Here is a 21,647-nt window from a genome sequence, read left to right on the forward strand (position 1 = left end):
AGTAGAGGAGGAGGGAGAAGAAATATAAGCAATGTTCATAATCAGTACGGTGCACTTGGTTTTTGGGTACAAATATGAAAAGAACATATTCGTTCTCATTTAAAATTCTATAAAAAGAACATTATGAGAAAATGCAGGATAAATAGAACAAGATAATCAAATATTGATAATAATACTTGAAAAATAAAAAAAAAACATTGAAAAACCTAAAAAGAACATAAACCATAAATAAAAGAACAAAAAACTCAAAATTAATAAAAACAGAAAACTACGGGGGAAAAAAAGCAACATATGAGAAAGAACAGCAAAAGTAAAAGAAAAGAACATTCAAAATCTGCGTGAATACTAATAAAAGACACAAAGAACATTACCAGTACATAAAAGAACAACAACAAAGCATAAACAAACATATTAAGATAGAGAAACTAACAACTATAAAGAATTTCAAAACAGTACCAAAAGAATTGCGAAATAATTGCGAAGTAATTGCGAAATTGCGAAATCATAATCATTAAAATCATCAAAATATATAATCTAAATACATTAATCAAAGTAATTGAGAAATCAAACTGATCTAAATAATAAAAAACACGATAACTGCGAAATCAAAATCATCAAACACATGTAATTCGTTATTTAAAAAGTTGAAAAATTATCTTCACAAATCTGATTATCAGCTGAGGAATTCAAATTTGAAGAAGAAGAATCAATAGAATTTGATATTGAAGTAGAAAAATCAACCAATATCTGAGAATTTTTCATTACTTTCTCTCTCTAAAATCAAATTTACAGTTTACCACATTTTCTCTCTCATCTTCACATTTTCTCTCTCCTCCTCCCAAATTCTGATTTCAAAATTATGAAAAATACAGGAAGATATAACCGCAAAAAGGAGCAAAAACAAAAGAACATAATAAAACACAGCTGAATAGAACTTGTTCTTTTTTTTTTAACAAAAATAATTCGTTTGTTCTTTTGTTCAACAAAAGATGTTCTTTTCTTCTCCAGATTTAATAAAAAACGCACATTTTGTATTTAATGATTGTCGTTTTGATACCAGTGTACAAAGAGCACGGTGCACACCCCTGCACCATCAAATTTGCGCTTTCCAAGACTTGGAATAAACACACTCTCCTGTTGCGCTGATGTTTGCTAGCTAGGCTTATTGCTTGTGTATGCAAGTGTTCTACAACTCTTTTATTGTTCTTTTTGTTGCTTTGTGATTGTATTAACTAATGATTTTATATCATGAGATGTTATTAGCATGTTTTAAGGATTTTTTAATTTGTAAATATTTATACTCAGTAGAACTTTTATTGCAGATTTGCAGACCTTTACATTTTCATTTTTTTTTTCAATGGCTATGTTTAAGCAAAAGTGTGAATTTTAAATCCATTTATTACCCGACCAAACTGAATCGAAACGAAAATACCTGGTACCCGAGTAAGCCTGTATTGAAAGTTTTTGATATAATTCAGGGCCGGAAAAAATACAATCTAAAATATCGATTACCCGAAATAAATTCCTAAAGGATAACCAGACTCGAATTTTTAGGATTAGATGCTAATAGCGGAATTGCAGAAAACACTTTTCTCACATCTAACAGGATCGCAAGCATACATTAATATGAATCATAATATAGGAGTTAAATTGATTTTATGCACAACTAATCAGTGTTTTGGGCATAAATTGGGCATAAACTGATTTTATGCACAACTAATCAGTGTTTTGGGCATAAATTGGGTACGAAATCGAAATTAAATTAGCTAAATAATCAGATTATTTACTTGTTAAATTTCGAGTTGTTCTTGATAATTTTCAGATTTATATTTACGTGAAAATCGAATATTTTCATTGTCTTACAAAATTTATACAATTAATCATATATTAGTTGCATAAACTATATAAACCGAAAATTTTGGGTAATAAAATCAGATTTCGTATAGAATCAATATTGTATACATCCAAAATCAATTAAAATCAATATTTTAATTTTGCATATTAATCCATATATTAAATTATGCCGTAATCAAATCAAAATAATCAAGAGTATGCATCAAAATTAAACCTTTAATCATGATCAAAATTAACGTATGCAAGGAGCTAACTGATACCATTGTAGGATTAGATGCTAATAGCGGAATTGCAGAAAACACTTTTCTCACATCTAACAGGATCGCAAGCATACATTAATATGAATCATAATATAGGAGTTAAATATACCTTTGATGCGTGATTCCCGAGTATACGAACAAGGACCAATTCGGAGACAGAACCCCAAGCGTGATTCCTCTACTTAGTCCACACGAGCACAGATCAAGATCTCCTTGCGTCGTTTGCTAGAACGGATGGAGAAGATGGAAATCTCTCTCTCACTTTCACAAGGAAGGGACGGATTTGGAGTATTGAATAAGGTTAATGATTTATTCAACTTGTGTTTAATCATATGGTCATCTCGTCTATATATAATAACTTGATAACCAATCCTACTAGAACTAGGGAACCTAGTATCCTAGTAAACCTTAACTACTCCAAAATCCTATCCAACACCAAAGACCATCATGGGCCTTGGGTCATATTGATCATATCCAATACTCTATTGTGTGTGACCTTATAGGACCCGGTTATATTAGTAGTAGCCCAATAATAATTAGCCCACAGATCATAATTGGTTTCTAGCAAAACATTATGACCACCTAAATAACCGGATTTATTAATCTCCATTATTAATCCTAATCTATATTTAGTGATTGCCATCTTGATTAAAGGACATATTCCTTCAGAATTTGCACAATCCTAACTATCGTTTTAGTATTTCACCCTAAATCATTGATTTTTTTTTTTTTAATAGGTAAGAAGAAGAAGGGAACCCTATTGAACCAGCACACCTAGCCACAGGTTAACCAATCCAGATAGGACTCAACTCTGTGACCTCCAAGTCACAAGGTGAGTTCCCCACCAAGGCACCAACTTATGTTGATTCCTAAATCATTGAATTGTTAACCACATTACTCTAGTTTGAGTCTTTTCTACTTCGTAATAGTTAGTGCTCCCACCTAGAATCATTCACAACTCACAACTTCACAAGCACCAACTTAACAAAGTATTAAACAAACATGGCTAAAGTTGGAAGTTCCTATCTAGCAAATCAAAATGGACAAGAAAAAGACATCTCGAATCTTATTTTTAAATTTTACACAAAGTAACCGATTTAACTCCAATTAAAGGATCAAGGCATTGTTTATTTATTCTCCCTCCAAAATGAAATAAAAACACACACTGACACACCAAACGCTCACTCACTCATTTCTCCACTTTCTCTCTCCTCTTCCGCCATTGTTACATGTAAAAACCTTCTAAACCCTAACTTCCCGCAACAATGGCGCCAATCGATCCACACTCATACACCGATTCAACTCATCCATTCACAACCCACATCGCACTCTCTCTCTACTTCGACTTCTCTTCCTCAATCATCCACTCATCCGCCTTACTTTCTCTCTCTTCCCCTCACACCGGCGATCTCTCCCTCGATACTCGCGCTCTCTCCATCACCTCCGTTGTCGACGCCGAAACCCTAACCCCAATTCCGTTCTCTCTCTCCTCTGAAATCGACTCCATTAAGGGGGCTCTACTGACTGTTTCTCTATCTAATCAAGCTCGATTTCTCATTTCATTTGAAACTTCGCCCAATTCTTCTGCTCTTCAATGGCTTTCGCCTCCTCAGACGTTCAACAAAACTTCCCCGTTTGTTTATACTCAGTGCCAGGCGATTCACGCTCGGTCGATTTTTCCTTGCCAGGATACTCCGGCTGCGAGGATTAAGTATTCGGCGAAGATTAATATCCCTCGGACTCTCTCCGCCGTTATGTCCGCCCGGCACGTCGAACGCCGTGTGCCTACTGCTGGTGAGATCACTTTTCTAGGTTTTGTTTTTGTTTATTTAACTTAGGTTGCCATACTTTTATTTGTATCGCAATGATCACATACGACAAAGTGACATAGGAACATTTTTATGGAGCAGAGGGAGTTAACCCTTTTTTTGGGAACCAATGTCCAAGGTCTTTCGATTATCTTCTGTTGTGTTCAAATTTGGATATCCATATCTAATGGTTGATTGGTAAATGTAAATGACTCAATGCTAAGTTAAAAACCGGTATCAAGGTCCTGGATATTGAGCTGGGATTACATAGTTGGTAACATTTGAATGGATTCCACTTATTGCATTTTATTCCAGTTGGTAATTTCACACTGAGAGAAGTAACGAATTATTCTTGTTCAAGAGTTTTTCTATTTAACATCATACTTCCGCAATAGATGCATCGTTTCTCTTTTGGACACTATTCATTAACTAACTTTGACAATTATTCTTTCATATTATGTAAAAAACAAACATAGTCAAGTGAGATCTTGTTAAATTCGTATTAATGTGAGAATTCCAAATATCAATTTTTTATAATTTTTACTTACGCGCAATTAGAGATATTAATGTTCAAAGAAGCATGTTGGAATACGTGAAAAAAGAAATGATGCATCTATTGCGAAATGGAGGTAGTATGTACTTGTATTTTTATACTGCTTACTTTCTGTTTCTAAAAATAGAGCTTTCAGAGTATGTATCTTTAATTACTGCGAATCTGCGATGCATCAGTGTTTAAGTTTAGATCAACATTATGATTGGAAACGTTTATTTCACAGGCGAGGCGGGAAGTGCATGTGATGATTCAATATGGTGTGCGGAAAATAGGGTGGTGGAAGAGTTTGTCATGGAGCAGCCAATACCACCGTACCTTTTTGCATTTGCAGTTGGAGAAATCAGCCACAGGGAGGTAGGTCCAAGGACGAGAGTGTATGCAGAGTCAGTGCCTTCAGTTTTAGATGCAGCCGCAACAGAGTTTGCAGGAACGGAGGATATGATTAGGCAAGGGGAGAAGTTATTTGGGCCTTATGATTGGGAAAGGTTTGATTTGCTGGTTCTTCCTCCTAGCTTTCCCTATGGGGGAATGGAGAACCCAAGGATGGTGTTTCTAACACCTACAGTCATAAAAGGGGATGCAACTGGAGCACAAGTGGTAGCTCATGAACTCGCTCACAGTTGGACTGGGAATTTAATTACAAACAAGAATAATGAACACTTTTGGTTGAATGAGGTACTTCTTATCCTGTTGAAAATACAGGTTCTATGCATTTCATTTTTATTCTCGTAGGTCAAACTTGCTATATAGTGCTTTTAGTGTGCGTATCATTAGGAAATATGTGTAACATGTGGCTATGGAGTGACTATGTTGCTACATGTTAGATTTGTATAGATCAAATTTCTGTAAGTTTAGTGGAGAGCACATTCTTGGTTCTTAAGCATGGTCTTGCTGAAGCTGCTAAATTCCTGTGGTCAATGCTGCATTTTTGATGAGAAAATTATATCCTGCACCCAATTGAAACTAATAGTTCAAGATTATTAACATTTAGGTGATGGATTATGAACATATAGTTTATGCACTTCAAAATTTATGATCATTTGTTTCATATATTATGAATATATAGTTTCAGAGATTACTAATACATGGTCCTTTTGTCACTTCAGCAATGAAAATAAACATATAGTTGAAGGATATAATGATTGGATTTTGGAGGGTTTTATTCCCCAAACGAATATCTTTTCATTTTTATAGGAAAATTGGCTTAGGAAATATAGGTAGAAGGGCTTTTCATGCTTTTCCAAGGAGAGATAAGTGGCTAAATTGGAAATAGGTGAGTTACGTGTATTTTCTTGTATGGGCAATTATGGATTCAGTAAGGGCAAAAAGAATCTTCACCTATTTGACAGCTACAAACTTCATTTCCCTTTCTTTATTCACCATTTACATATTCACACACTTATCAACCAGCTCCCTGCTCTGGTCATCTCCTCTAATTCCCCACCAGCTCAACCAATCCTTCACCAATTAGTTGGGAAGTATGGAATTATAGTGGGAGGAGTAGGGATGAGCTAGGTGTAGAGCTGGTTGGGAATTAGTATAGTTGTGGAAGAAATGGTGTATAAATAAAGGGAAATGAAGTTTGGAGATGGCAAAGAGGGTAAAGGTCTTTTGCCTTAAAATTTCCATAATTGTTCCTCCAATAACATACATGTCATAGTGGGTGGGAACTGATACAACTTCTATAAACTAGTTGACCTTGAAAATACATATAAATCGAGTGAGCCACTTTGGCAATTAGACCACGGATGGAATGTCTCTGAGCCTTGTAAGCTTGTTTAGTTTTGGTCCTTGAAAACTTTAACAATGAAAATTACGTGTTCATTTATAGAACTAATAAGATTGTATGTCATGTAACAACTACTAAGCTTCTCTTTTTCTGAGATTCAGGGTTTCACAACTTACGCAGAGAGGAGAATTGTTGAGGTGGTGCAAGGAGAAGACAGGGCTGCTTTAAATATTGGTATAGGCTGGAAGGGCTTAAATGACGAAATGGAAAGATTTAAAGATAATATGGAATTCACAAAGCTTAAAACACAGCAAGAAGGGGTGGATCCAGATGATGTGTACTCACAGGTTCCATATGAGAAAGGCTTTCAGTTTCTTTGGCGCATTGAACGGCAGGTGTGTTTGGTCGCTTATGCTACAAGGCTTTTCATGTGTACACAGTTTAATTGGTGAATATCTGCACTCACTAATTCTAATATGAATTTGCAGATTGGAAGACCTGCATTTGATGAGTTTCTTAAGAAGTACATTTCTACCTTTAAGTTCCAGTCAATTGATACTGAGACTTTCTTGGTCTTCCTGAAAGAAAATATCCCTGGGATAGAGAAAGAGATCAATTTGGAGCTGTGGACTGAGGGCACGGGAATTCCGCCTGATGCTCTAGCACCAGAATCCAAGCTTTATACTCAGATTGTCTCCCTTGCATATGAGTTCAGAAATGGGCGAATGCCAAAGGAAGATGAAGTTGCAGATTGGGGAGGGCAGGAATGGGAACTGTACTTGGAGTTTCTGCCTAAATCTGTTGAAGCGTCACAGGTATCATTTTTTCTTGTTCTTGAGAATTTCTGTCGTCTTTTTTATCTACTTGTTTCTTATGATTATCATGCAACACTATTCTTTGCTTATATTACTAGCTGATTACCAGCCGTTACTTATGAATTTGGTGAGATCAGAGATGCCTATTTGATTCTTGTTTCTTCACTGTAGCATAGTTATACAACTCTGTAGATTATGCAATAGTTTATTTGCATTCTTTCATGAACCTTTGGAGGTATCTTCGTCATGTTTAGGAAGGAGTAAAAACAACTGCAGAAACAAAATAAAGCGTAGTTTTATTATTAAACTTTCATAATTCTTTAGTCCATCATCAATATTATCCAAGTAAGTGGCTTCTCCATTCACCAGGTGATTTCTATCTTCTGTGCACAATCCCTTGATGTTTATCCGAGTAAGATGATATGGATAAGCTCTCCTTCCTGCTTCACACTTGTTTATGATCCCTAAACCCTGAACAGAAAACGTATGAATATCTAAGAGTTGTGTTATGACATTGCCTAAAAAGAAATAATTTGATTGATTTAACAAACAGATATCAGCACTGGATGCACGGTACCAACTTGCAGAATCAAAAGATTATGAAGTGAAAGTAGCGTTTCTTCAACTGGCAATATCATCTGGGTGCCGAGATTATTATGGAGAGGTGGAGAAGACCTTAAAGGAAGTAGGGAGAATGAAGTATCTTCGACCACTTTATACTTACCTAGTGCAAGGTCCAGGAAAGGAAGAGGAGAAAATATTGGCAAAAAGGGTGTTTGCAGAAAACCGGGCTTGTTATCACCCAATAGCTCAAGGTGTGGTAGAGGCCATTCTATCCAAGCATCTGTAAACCAAAGTGGAATCAGGGGACGGAGTTACCTGCCTTTTTACATATTGTTACTATCCTATATTCCTATTCCTATTCCTATTCCTATTCCTATGTGAGTTACTGTACTCGGTGTCGTCTCACAGTAAGGCTAGGGAGTGTGGAATTGTGGATGAGTTTATTTTTATGAAATAATACAGCTAGTTCATGAAACCAAGTAATGAACTACATGCAAATTTAATGACCACATGGCTTTAAAAAGTGCCCTCTTAACTAACGGTGTCTGACATGTTCAGATGGACAAGATATACACCAACGTTTTCAATCATGTAAGCCAGGTACAGCCGTGCAGGTTAGTAAGGAGAGGATAATCTAGACCATCGTGTCGTGACCATCGTGTCGTGTCGGGTGGGTTGGGCTTCAGGCCAATTTGTGTGCACAATTCCCATAATTCAGGTCAACATATCGGTCTTTCTAAGTCATTTCTCTAACCTTTAAAATACTCACATTTGCAACACTATGCTTATTAATAGTGTTTTGAGTCACAAATTCATGAAATTCACTATTCCTAAGGAAATGTTTTGCATTCCTTCCCTTTGCAAGCTCTATCATATTTCTTCAATCAACTAGGGTTCAAACCTTGTAAGCAACCAATTTCCACATTTTTTTTCACTTTCTCTCTTTTCTGTTTTATGATTCATAAGTGATAAATATTATATAAGGGAAAAGCTTGCCCCCAATATTATTGATGAACAAGAGTATTTATACACCCACAATTGCCAAGCAGGGCGTACGAAACAACTGGGATAAGGAAATCAAAGAGTTTCCTAAACCCACTAACCTTCCTAATACTTTCTAACTTACGTAACAACTACAACATTAATACTTTTAATACTTTGTAACTTACATAACAACTAGAACATTATTACTTTCTTAATTAATTAGGTATAACATTTAATTTTCGTAACACCCTCCCTCAAGTTTGAGCATGTGTGGGATTAAAAATGCCCAACTTGGAAAGAAGAAAATCAAATTGTTGCTTCCCAACAGCTTTAGTAAACATGTCAGCCAGCTGTGAGGAAGTGGATACATAAGATGGTTCAATCACACCATCTACTATAGCATCACGAACAAAATGGCAATCAACCTCAATGTGCTTTGTGCGCTCATGAAAAACCGAATTCTTAGCCATGTGCAAAGCGGACTGACTGTACAAAATAATGGAATAGCTTTAGGATGATGAACTCTTAAACTCAACAACAATCCCTTTAACCATTTTAATTCACATGTAATCGCGGCCATGGAGCGATATTCTGCCTCTGCGGAAGAGCGAGAAACAGTGTGTTGGTTTTTTGTCTTCCATGAAATAGGTGAATGATCTAAAAACACAAATCAACCTGTTAAAGAACGACGAGTGATGTGACACGCTGCCCAATCTGAGTCGCACCATCCTTGCAAAGTTAAATTACTGTAAGCACGTAATAGGATACCCTGCCCTGGTGTACCCTTCAAGTACCGAACAACTCTCAATGATGCATCCCAATGGTCAACTCGAGGCTCCTGCATGAATTGCGATAAGATTGGACCGAATAAGCAAGGTCCGGACGAGTCACAACTAAATAGACCAGGCGGCCTACAAGCCGACGGTAAGCCTCAGGCTCCTTCATTAACGGCCCATCAGCTAGGCCAAGACGATGATTTTGTTCAATGGGAAAGCCACACGGATTTGCGCCTAACAAACCTGCTTCCGAAATAATATCAAGAGTACACTTCCGTTGACACAAAAATAATCCCGAATCACTCCTCGCAACCTCAATGCATACATTACCAAAACGCATAGGCAATTCTGAAGAAACCTTTCAGAATTCACAAACCATAAAACACAAATAGAGAAGAAGATAAGGGGATTGGGAAGGAGAGGGAGAGATAGAAAGGGATGAAATTATAGTTTGGTATATATTCGTTGGAATCCCTGAAAACAGATATGTTGGAACTCCTTTGGGAAAAAATTAAGAAAGTGTATAATCTCATCTCACTGTGATATGATCTAAAAATGAGGGGGGGGTATAGGGATACCAGTTTAAGTTAGGATAAGAGCTTTTAGTATGCTATTATTTATCCAAAAACAATGATTTCTCAAGCAATTAACAAGAACCTTTAAAACTTGTCAACCCACACAAGACATAAGAAAGGGAAGATACTTTGAACTTCGAGTCTGTGATGGAACTGGCATACCGACACAATGCCTTTTTAACACGTTCTCTGAAAATTCTAAAAAAATATTTAGAATATACAAGATCTGCCCTCTAACCTATTCTCGAACTTATACTTTCAATTTACTTCTAAAATTTAATTTTGTGATATACTTACCAACTAGTGAAGCATGTCTATTGTCAGGTTGATCAAAAGGACTTCAAAGATGTGCTCGAAACACTAGGCACGTTCTACCTCCTAATCAAAATTAACCTAGCGAAGACTCTTTCTAGGAACATTGTTCTGCAATTGCGCCTCAAGACATTTGTTCATGAAGAAGTAGAAGAGCATTTTGGAACGTCACCTTTCCATTTGTTTAGTATGCCACGAACTAATTGTTGTGTATAAACTTTCTTTAGTTTTGAGAATTTCTATAAGAATAAGTAGCTATATGCTACATATATGTTCTTTACTAATGCCTTTTGCAAATAGGACTCTTAGAAACTCAACTAATAGCTTATTGTTATATTAATTGTTCTATCTATTTGTTTAGTTCGTTTTGCCATTTGATTTCGATATCTTGGGGGACCGCGCGCGCTAGCGCGCGGTCCAACAACTAGTATAAACAAAGGTGTAGTTTTACGTTGCCTATAACCCATTAAGAATTTTTTTTTAAAAATCTGCCCAAAACCTTTTTCAGTTCGGGTTCATGTTGATCAGGCTTAGAACGATCTAGGAAACAAATCTACAACGGACAGTCAAGGAAATTCAAAGGATATACAAGTTCTTTCAATGGAGTAATATTATCAAATTGGAACGATCTTAAGTCGGGTGGGCACATGAGATTGCCAAAATACGTACCAATCCTTTTGGACCATGACAACCGTGGTTCAATTTACGTTAAATATTACCAATACTTGTGACCGGACCTTGTGCAAATATAATGTAACAGCTGAGATGACATACTGCTCAAAGTTAAAATTGTGAAGTTTTTTTCAAGTCTTGATATGTAATTACAGAGTAGATAAATTTGATAACTAGTTTATTTTAATCTCCAAAAAGGGGAAAATGCGAGCATATGGAACCGGTGAGGCGGTAAGCACCAACGTTGTAGTCCTCGAGAAATAACACGACCATAAGTTACAATAAAAGCAAGAGAAAGAAGTAACGGTTATGCAGTCACATAACTCTCGGACATCTAGCCTGATTCTCAGATCAAACAACTGCTTCACAGTGATACAATGTCCATACGGAATTTAACTGATCGTACACTTATAATTACTTAGAACATAAACGAATACCTATCTCGAAGAATGATAGCTCTTATGCTTTGTAGTTTAATGGAGGCATCAGTTATGCTCATTCGATCCTGTGCTGACCCCAATCTCCACCACTGAGACCATGCAATTCACCTTCCTATGATTGCAGTTTCTCCACGAGTTCTGGTATCATTGATCAAGTCACCCTCGTTGTCTAGAAGACTTGGATCAATAATCTGCATCACGTTATCAGGTAAAGCTGCGCTCACGTAAGTGTGAAGGTTGAGCCCAGCTTCATTGAACATTTCTTCAGTGGGTCGTTTTCCTGTCATCATTTCTAGCAGGAATCCATAGCTGTAAACGTCACCAGCTGTTGTCGGATCAGCTCCGAGCCCATACTCTGTCAAACATCAACAAGTAATTGTCCATCAAACAAGATTAGGAAAGCTAATGATCGACTACACAAAAAAACACAGAGAAAAAGTAATAGGATGCATGCTGAGGGGATACTCAGCCTGTCCCTCAATAATAGGCTGCATATGTATTTTAAGCCAATCCTGAATAAACACAAAAATCGCGCATAGGAAGCAGATATGGACAAGAGATAGAATTCACGAGTCATTAAAGAAGAAAATATATAGAAAATACCTGGTGCAGCATAACCAATAGTCCCTTTAACTGCGGCCGGAGAACTACTCTGATTTGGGTGTGAGGGTTGTGGCAGAAACCTTGCTAGGACAAAATCTCCAACATGAGCAACCATATCAGTGTCCAGTAACACATTGCTTGGTTTTTGTTTTAGGTCACGGTGCACAATACGAACTTCACAGCCATGGTGGATATAATCAAGTGCACAAGCCACATCAACAGCAATATTTACTCTCTGAAGACGACTGAGTTTTCCGACTTCAAGGATCTCATTGTTATTCTCCTCATTCAGGTGCAACCAGGTCTCCAGGCTTTCACCATTCATAAACTCGTATATAAGAGCTTTAAAATCATTGCCCTGAATAGCTTTAAAATCATTGCCCTGAATAGTATGAGAGCAAGCAGTAATGATTCTGATGAGATTCATTGGCGTATGTTCCTTCCAATAAGTTTGCATACAGTTGGAGCTTGTTTAACTTGGATAAGTTCCCCAAAGACTCAGGAATTGTGCCAGTCAATCTGTTTAAGCTAAAGTCTAGTATTCCTAGGTTTAGGATCTTTCCAATATCAACGGGAATTGTTCCTGTTAATTGGTTACCATACATATTCAAGACGACAAGGTTAAACAGACGACTCATACCTACAGGAACATTGCCAGATATCATACTGTTGTCAAAGCCTAGGTTAACCATTTTGGTTGAGAGATTGAGCATGGATTTTGGTAATACTCCTCCAAAATAGTTAGAACAATAAGTTTGTTATATTGGAATGAAAGCACAGTAAGACAGGAGAGATTATAGAAGATAGAGGGAGGAATCATCCCAGTCAACTGGTTTGACCAAGGGCAATAAAAGAAAGGTTTTTCATCTGACCTATGGTTTCAGGAATTGATCCCTTCATCCCTCAAAGGAATTAAATGATCCAGACAAGTATTCAAAAGAAGTAAGGTTCTCAATAGTTCTAAAAATTGGTCCCTTCAAACTGTTACTATAAACATACAGACCTTTAAGCAAAGAAAGGGAGCTAAGTTCTTGGGGAATTCTTCCAACCAGATTGTTCTCACTTGGATAAGGTGGCTGGAATTTCCCCAATGAGTGAGTTGTGGTATAAGCTCAGGAGACCGATCTCAGAAGGAATTGAACCTCCCAGCAAGTTGTTACCAAGAATACATAACGAAGAAAAGTTAGGTTTCCTATATATGGGGATATAGTACCCACCCATAAATTTAAGAGGATAACCCTTTTGTGGCTGTGACCACAAATAATCCCCTCCCAGCGACAATGATGAAGAGAATGATTCCAGGAGCTTAAGGCCCCTTTTGGATCTATTTGTATCCTTCTCTTTAGGGCCAATAGTGCAAAACGGTCAGTCATGTTCCCTCCAGAATCAGAATTAATGCTAGGGGTAGCATCCACACAGGTAGAAAAAATACAGTATTGAAAACATGATGAAGAACAGAAATTTGTGTTTTTTATGAAGTGATAAAGAAAGGACAGATGAGTAAGAATCATTCATGAAAAAATAGGGTAGTTTTTTCTCATTATCCACCCCCATTTTTTGTATTGAGATGTTTGATAACTCCTAAGCTTTCAAATATATACTACATTACATCCTATAACATGGCTAAAGCTGTCTTGCACAGTAAAATACAGGTGACTAAACTGCACACTTGCTAAGTCTTCTACCAAAAAGATTCCTCATTCTTAGTCGGGGAAGGTTACAGGAGTCCTGTTAACTCATTCTCTCAACTCTGTAAAAATATGGAAACTACGATGAGGCTTTTTGACCCAATAGCCCAAAGTTTTTTTTGTTACCCCGCAATTCATGCATGTGATTGCAAAAATTCATCTTAAACCTCTACTCCTTAATTTATGTATATGGTTGCAAAAATTATAACTTTAATCACTCCAGCTCAACTTGCAATTCTTTTACAATCCACGGAACAAGAATAACAAAGGTCCTCTTATGCAGAGACTTGAATCTAGGACCACAGTTTTCAAGGATAGTAGGAACTTTACATGCTGACCCGTAAGTTCCCTTGTTTTAATAGTAATGTGTTATTTAATCTTCATTATTTTTTACCTACCCTAGACTCCTAGAGAACCCATTTGAAAAATAGCCCTCACCAACAACTAATAGGCATAAAGAAAATGGTGCACATTTTTGGTTGATTCTATTTGCTGCATCATATGAGTAAAAGACTTCTTGATGCATACTACTCCTTAGTAGCTAGTACTGAATATAACCAACAGTAGAAATATACATCTAGGGAGACAAGTATCAAGTATGGGATGCTGAAGACAGTCCATTTTGAAATTATTATTCAAATAAGAATGATGACTTCCTAGTTCCTACATACAAGTGCATAAGCTACAGAGAATTAACATAGCATATGAGATGGCCTTTTTTTTTTTTTTTAAATTCAGTAAATTGGAGTTCTCTTATTAAATGATAGGTCATTAAAAATTAGTATTGAAGAAGTAATTAAAACAAGTACATGATGGGTGTTGAATAGGGACAAGGCATGTGTATCGTTGAGTGTTGTGGTTAGCTGAGTTCACTCTCAAGTCTCAACATTATGAAACTAAGTTCAAACCTAATATTTAACAAAAATTGGAATATTTTTATTTTAAAAGAGAATATAACTTAGGAATTCACTATGACTGCAACAGCCTTAGCGTTTCGCCGTTTCCCTCAGCCATCTTTCTCTTTTGAGGACAGCTTTTCCTTCAAATTCTTTCTTACCAAAACAAAATTACGCATAAAGCTTTTTCATCGCATTAATTAGCAAGCCACTTTCAGAAATCTAAAACCGATTCAATTTCTAAGAATCTTCTATACAGTAGACCTCTTCTGTAAAAAGTTCCATCATAGAAGTGATTTCAGATATCAATAAGTGCTAACTGAACAGAATAAGTGTTTTAGTCCAAGTGTTGTTTCCTTTCTTCCATTTCTTCCTTCAACTTCCCTTAAATTGGGGTAGAAATTTAGTGGGTATCTTTTTCCATGGAAGTCACAGCCAATGGAAAGTCATTAAAAATAAGAATTCTTTAGTGTGAAGATAGCAAGAATAATACGGAGCAGCAAAGGAGGAACAAACAAAGGTGGCTAAAGAAATAATACTGTGTGGTTGACAATTATAGGTTGATTCTTGACTTGACCTTTCCTTGGCCCACTTATGTCCATGGAAAAGGAAGGATTGTGGTTGACTAAAGAGGTAATTTCCATCCCAATTAGTTAACTAAAGCAGGACATAATGCTGCCAACTCGTTTGGGTACTTTCTTAACCAAGCACTGAAGCATCAGGTCAGTCTTAGCCTGATATTGTCATAAAATTCAGAGTACAAACTGGAGAAAAAACAAAATGAACCTCACAATTAGGGTTGTCAGTTCCATAATAACAAAATTGGCAGTGTGGATTTGGAAAATATTTCTCAAGCTAAGTAGTTAGCATGCAAAAGGATTAAGTACCGTATTATGAAAAGAAACACAGAATGATAGACAAAATAGTAACGGAACAGTTTAAAGCAAGGAAAAAAAAGTTAGCGTTTCCATTAAATATGTAACTAACCTGATATTCACACTTCACCGTGAATGTAGTCTCCTTAACATGCGTTGAACTTCTATAAGCAAGCATCTCTCTTGAATATAATTCTGAAATTAACAGATGCATTATTATGTAAAATCTGATAAATAAACCTCCACTGAATGCTCTTCTACAAGAGATCATATGATCATGAAACAACCAACAATATGTTTAATTGCTTATAATATTAGACATTAAATAATCACATAATTCATCATGACACAAAATGCCAAAATGAACTCCCCCCCCCCCCCCCCCCCCCCCCAAAAAAAGTTTCAGAATTAAGGTGCATAATAGGTCATAACTAGTGCACAAGGTTCCCGCTATTTAGCGCGGGGTCTTCATGCAATTTTAAATGGGGCGAATCAACCACTGGAGTGGGATCCAGATTCAATGACTATGAAGACAAAGATTTTAAATTACAATTGAACAAAACAGTTGCAGCAAACCAAGCACTGGTACAAAAAGTTGTAGAGAATCAAGCATCTGTAGAGCAGCAATGCTTAATAAAACATGCAGATGGATGTAACTCAAAAACACTTTAGAAAATATATCATACAACTATACTATACAGTATACAAGCATCCAAAACATGTATACCTAATTGAGAATTTCAAAGACCTCACAATCTTGGAAAATCGTCAACATCCAGCTAGCACACCATAGGATACAGAACAAAAAAGGATTGAAGAATATTAAATGACTAACCTTTTATGTGAATCTTTTGCCATGGCATTCAAGGCACAAACAGAGATAAAATGCAATGAGCGATTATTTCTGGAGTTCTCTGACTCAAATTTGGGGAAGGGGGGTGATGAGTGTACAATAGCTATATCTGTGAAAATTAGATAAGAGGATAGATACCAGAGAGCGCAAAAAACTACTAGTACATAAGTAAAATCTGCAAGCTCATGGAAAATCATGTGCAACTCAAAAAAGTGAAGGATATAGATATTGGAATCCACTAATCTATCATACCGGGAAAAATATGATAGTACCAATTACCAAAAACAGGGAAGCTAGCTGTAATGAACTACAATATATGTCCCAGACTCCTTTCTCTATGCACTTATAATAGACACTCTGATTTTCTTTTACAATGTAAACGTCCAGTTTAATATAAAAAGTACCTGTCAGATGATTGACAACTATATTAGGGGAGGGAGAAGTTACCAATTAGAGCAATAGATCTCACCCAAGATATATCATGATATGAGATAATCTTATCAATCAAATAAACACACACATACACATGCTACTAAGTTTCATCATTAGACGCCATCCATAGACCACAGTCCATAGCTAACATAGAAAAAAAAAGGGCATGGATGAAAATGAAAGAAAATTTGGCTTCGTGAGGATGAATATAATAGAAATCATTGCAAAAGCATTAGACCAAAAAATACTCACATGATCACACAGTTGTTCAATACCTTTAAAAGTAATACTAATTTGACACTCAATTCTATGGAATATCTCCCTCAATACCGGCAAATATGTTGCTAGACAATAAAAAAGAACCAAGATTTGAATCTGTTGTTTGCAGGCTAGAGTTCATTTATCTAAAAAGGAAGTACTGTTTGTCTGTTCAGTTGTAGCACAACATATAGTTGGGAACAGGCATAACACAGATGAAAATAGAGACTACAAATAGGAAAGTGTCAAAGAAAATCCATATAAATTTCAACAGCTTAGTTACCCACAGTGCTCCTGTAAAACATTAGAAACATAAACAAAACAGACATAAAGATAATCAAAAGTTCATGCAGAGATAATAATCATGTATGATGAAAAGCTATCTTCCATAGTTCCATTGAACGAACCAGACACAATTAACAGACAAGATGTCCGCATACATATCAATACTTCGCCTGCAAAGAGGAAGCAATAGAAAGAGAAAATTAGATATCAGAGGAATTAGCCAAATTATCCCAGTTCTTCTTTGAGGATTATGTGGAGTGAAATCTTATTTCAACAATCACACTGCATGAGAAGGGGCAATATACTTACTCATGGGCACACCTATCAACTTCCCAATGTCAAAGTATATAAATCTTGGTAAAAGTTAACCTTTAATAGCTATAAAGAGTCTCCATCAACCATAACAAACCCAAGCACAAACAACAAAAACAGAGCTTCCAACAGATGCGCACTCAAACAAACATTAGTAAACAAGAACATAGACAACCTGAATAGAATTTGATAGCAATATCCCAATATAATAATTGGAAAACTACATAACATATGAAAAACCAGGGACACTTTTTAGATTGTGCATTAGCTACAAGAAAAAGTGACGAAGAAGGAAGTTCATCTTCCATAACAAAAATCTGTCTACCATACCAAGTTAGAATAACATGTCAGTTTCAAAAGCAACCATGTATGACATTCTAGGAATGCCCAACTTATTAGATCCCTTACCATTAATCTTCTGCAACACCTCTTTCACTTCTCTTTTCCATCCTCTCAGATATCTGGACAGACTGACAAACATAACTACAACAGTAGTTTGGTCCACAGTCCAAACGCCACAAGGAACACAGCACGACGAGCTCCTGGAAATCCCTTGGTTGTGCTCACGTAAACCAGCCCTTCTTTCAGCTCCTTGGCCCATTTTCCTTTACTTCCCTTTTTTTCTAAAGGAATATATTGCTTAAATATAGCAAAATTCATTATCTTCCGTCTCGAGAGTCCTGGATTAGAACTCTCAAAGAGACCAAACACCTCAGCATAAGTTATAAGTTATACTCCGTAAGTTATAACAGCATCTCAGTAAAAAAAAAGCAACCAAGGATAACATTCTTGGAAAACCCAACTCACTAGTTTCATTTCCAATTTATCTTCTGCAACACCCATTTCACTTTCTTTCCATCCACTCACATATCTGGAGAGAAAGACAAACAAAACCACAACAGTAATTTTTTCCACAGCAGCACAGTACACAGAAGCCAAGTAGTGGGGCATATAAATCGTGGTTTCTTTAGATAGTAGATACTCATCTGCATCTAAGCATCACAACCATTTTCTGGTCAAAGAAACACTGCATTTAATAATTCTCCATTTCATTACAGCAGCAATATTAGAGCCAATATCCCAATATGAGGGGCCAGCTACATAATCAAGATTTTATCTCTGACGGTCATTGACAAAGATACTCTCCCTCCACTCCCTCCTATCAAGTGCTATATGATCATATAAACCCAACTTTGTTAAGTTGATTAAACATAGTAGCTCTTATAGCAACAATGCCCACACCGGATCTCACCCAAAATGCGTGAATCATAATAACAACCATAGCCAACAATAGGATCAAACAAGTGTACTACATACTACACCAACAAGAACAAATAACATGCCCAAGAAAAGCCAATATACAACACATAAATCATAGCCAAAAGTAGTTTGGTTCTATTCATTAAAACTCATAATACAATTCATCATTTTCCAATTCCCACCTCTACAAATTCTCCACTACTAACATTAAAATCAAATAAACATTAAAGACAGTTAAAAACTTACAACAAATAGACAATAAAAAGAAAACCTCTCAGCCTTGCTGCTGCTCATCCTCAAGCTTCTTAATATAAGCCTTCAAAAGAAACACCAAATCCCTAGCAGGAGCCTGCAAAGTACCCACAAGAGCACTTCCAGGACTCTTCAAAGAACCGAGCAATTTCGCGAAAATCTCAGCCTTTGAAGGCATTGTCTCCAATCTCTTGACCTCACCAGGCCCATAAAACTTACCCTCAAAACAAGCACCAGTGAAGTCATTATCCTCAAGCTTCCTCTCCTTCTGGAAAGTTCTATAAGGCTTAATTGCAATTGGGATTTCTTCAGAATGAACAAAAAGCCAAGCATTCATGCCTTTCATACAAGGTTTAATGGCTGCCCATTGTGTGTCCTGTACTGCTTTCTCAACAAGGGTATTTTTAGCAACAATTAAGGTTGTATTTTCCGGGAGTGCTTTCCTGAGATCTTGGAATTGCTTGACAGTGAAACCCTTGTAGTTGATTGCGGCTAAAAGGTAGCAGTTTTCGAGGTGCTTCTGTACTGTTTCCACTGTTTCTTCCTTCTTTGTGCGGCTGATTGCAGCGGTGATAGTGGTGGTGGTGGGGTGTTTGTGGGTGGTGCGGGGGAATGTGAGGTTGTTGGGTTTGAAGGGGTTTGGGTAGACGGAGGAGAGAGAGTGGGTGGTGGTTTTGATGGTGGTCGGAAGAGGTTTGGAGAGGAAAAGGGTGGACTCCATTGTTGTTGAAGAGGATGAGATAGAGAATGGCTTATCTATTTCTCCTTTTTCTTTTCCCTATGGAATTAATTTGCAACGCTATTGTTTTCTAATGTTGTTCAACACGGCGGATTAGACAGATTTTCACTTTGGACTAGTGAGGTCTCGGACTCTCGAGCGTCCAAGCGTATGCGCTGTATGGATTGAGAGTCTGTATACGATATGAAATAACTTTGATAATATTGGTTTTAATTTTAATTAGTAATTTGACCCGTACAATGCACGAGAGCAATTTATAAAGTGTTAAAATAACTTACATTGTTCGACATACAACAATTTTAGGTATTATGAAATTTTAAATTATTTACGTAAATTTATATATTTTGTTTATTGTAAGATATAAATATATAAATAAATAAGATTTAAGGTTATTACTAAATTACCCGTCAAATAAAAAGGTTATTACTAAATTAATCTAAATACTATTTAGAGAAAACAATCAACAACCGTGATAATATGCTGTACAATATAATATCTATGATAAAACAAATGGTTATTAAATAATCATAATAAACATTGACAAAAATTGAGATTTGGCCATAGAAAATTAAAGAAGATACACGCGACACATACCTCGGGAAAATGTATATGATGATATTTTTTTTGTTGAAAATGATGATGATATAGAGTTGATGGTGTGGTGATATGATGAAATGGTTGATAGTTCAATTTATTTATAAGGAATGCAAGGAAGATTAGAGGTCGATGGCTTATAGTGATTAGATGTTTAGTTTTCTCTTTTTTGTAGTTAAGAATTTAAAAAGACTATTAACTTATATAAAGTAAGTATTAGTGTTTAATGTCTATTGTTATTGTTATTGTTATTGTTATGGAATATTAGTTGATTAATATAGTTTAAGTTAGTTTATTAAGTTATGATTATTTATTGTATGTTTTGTTATGTGTGTCTTTTGAGTTGTTTATTTAATTAATTAATTAATTTTAATAAGGGTGTCTTTTGAATTTTCTCTATTTTAATTATAAAAAATGTAGAAAAAAGGTAGATTGATGGGGTGATGACACTTGTCATTTTGTCACCTATGGTTACAGTTTTTATAGACTAGGTATAGATTTTAATTTTTAGTTACACTTATGTTCACGCTAGTTCATGTCATGGTGCATCTCGTCATGGATGAGACACACTACAACTCGTTATTGTACATGGTGTGTCACATTTAATTTTATGGAAAGTATAAACGAGTTTTGGTCTAATGGTTAAGAAATAGTGCATGTGTACGATCATATGTTCGAAACCATCCCCCCCCCCCCCCCCCCCCCCCCGTTTATAGTTTGTATTTCCCTTGTCATTCATTTGCAAAAAAATGGAATATTTTTTTATTGAAGCACGATACGACACAACAAAATAAGTGAAATTTGGCTTAACCACAAGTGCACGAGACATGGATTCAGGTTATGCGTGAGCCAAGCTTTTGAGAAATCGTAATACACTAATACGACAAAAAAAGATAGTACTCCTAGTAGTATAGGTAGAGAGTCTGGCCTAGCAAGCCTCAACGAACACAAATTCCGCATAGCACAACCTAGAAGGCTAGAACCTTATTTGCTTTGTATGTTAAACCCGTCATTATTGACTCGACCTAAAAATGGCCCAACGAATTTGGGGTTTGAACACAAAATTAGGAGCCAAAACTCAAAAACAAACCCTAAAACCTGAAAATTAGTAGCATATTCAATCTCAACGACCCAATTTGACCCATTTCGTCGTATTACAATTTTTATGATGATCATTGTTGGTTGAGATTTACATAAAGCTACCCGGGTAATATTATGAAAATGAATTATGAAATAAATGCGTGCAACTTTATTAAAT

At 36.1% G+C, this 21,647-nt stretch overlaps 3 protein-coding genes across 5 annotated transcripts; 1 reads left to right on the top strand and 2 right to left on the bottom strand.

Annotated features, from left to right (window-relative positions):
• The first annotated feature begins 3,252 nt into the window (after positions 1–3,252).
• On the top strand, positions 3,253–10,590 carry LOC110804188 (leucine aminopeptidase). 2 transcript variants are annotated; one of them, XM_056836808.1, is made up of 5 exons: positions 3,253–3,908; positions 4,699–5,150; positions 6,366–6,599; positions 6,693–7,019; positions 10,243–10,590. In XM_056836808.1, exons 1-5 carry the CDS (start codon positions 3,380–3,382, stop codon positions 10,444–10,446), a joined length of 1,746 nt encoding a protein of 581 aa, XP_056692786.1. In that variant the 5' UTR covers positions 3,253–3,379; the 3' UTR covers positions 10,447–10,590. The 2 variants fall into 2 exon arrangements, with proteins under 2 accessions (XP_056692786.1, XP_021865444.1); XM_022009752.2 differs by lacking the exon at positions 10,243–10,590 and adding an exon at positions 7,573–8,092 and having other exon boundaries at positions 3,258–3,908.
• Positions 10,591–11,007: 417 nt separating this feature from the next.
• On the bottom strand, positions 11,008–18,773 carry LOC110804186 (probable LRR receptor-like serine/threonine-protein kinase At3g47570). Of its 2 annotated transcripts, none has more exons than XM_056836813.1 (4): positions 17,953–18,773; positions 15,517–15,599; positions 11,946–12,327; positions 11,008–11,697 (listed from the first exon to the last, which is right to left on the bottom strand). In XM_056836813.1, exons 1-4 carry the CDS (start codon positions 18,143–18,145, stop codon positions 11,447–11,449), a joined length of 909 nt encoding a protein of 302 aa, XP_056692791.1. In that variant the 5' UTR covers positions 18,146–18,773; the 3' UTR covers positions 11,008–11,446. The 2 variants fall into 2 exon arrangements, with proteins under 2 accessions (XP_056692791.1, XP_056692792.1); XM_056836814.1 differs by having other exon boundaries at positions 16,240–18,094.
• A 146-nt stretch (positions 18,774–18,919) lies between these two features.
• Positions 18,920–19,878, bottom strand: LOC110804187 (50S ribosomal protein L10, chloroplastic-like). The gene has a single exon (XM_022009751.2). The coding sequence runs from the start codon at positions 19,775–19,777 to the stop codon at positions 19,079–19,081; it is 699 nt and encodes a 232-aa protein (XP_021865443.1). The 5' UTR covers positions 19,778–19,878; the 3' UTR covers positions 18,920–19,078.
• Positions 19,879–21,647: the final 1,769 nt, after the last annotated feature.

Source organism: Spinacia oleracea, chromosome 1 (genome assembly GCF_020520425.1).
Source record: "Spinacia oleracea cultivar Varoflay chromosome 1, BTI_SOV_V1, whole genome shotgun sequence".
Classification (NCBI taxonomy): Eukaryota; Viridiplantae; Streptophyta; class Magnoliopsida; order Caryophyllales; family Amaranthaceae; genus Spinacia; species Spinacia oleracea.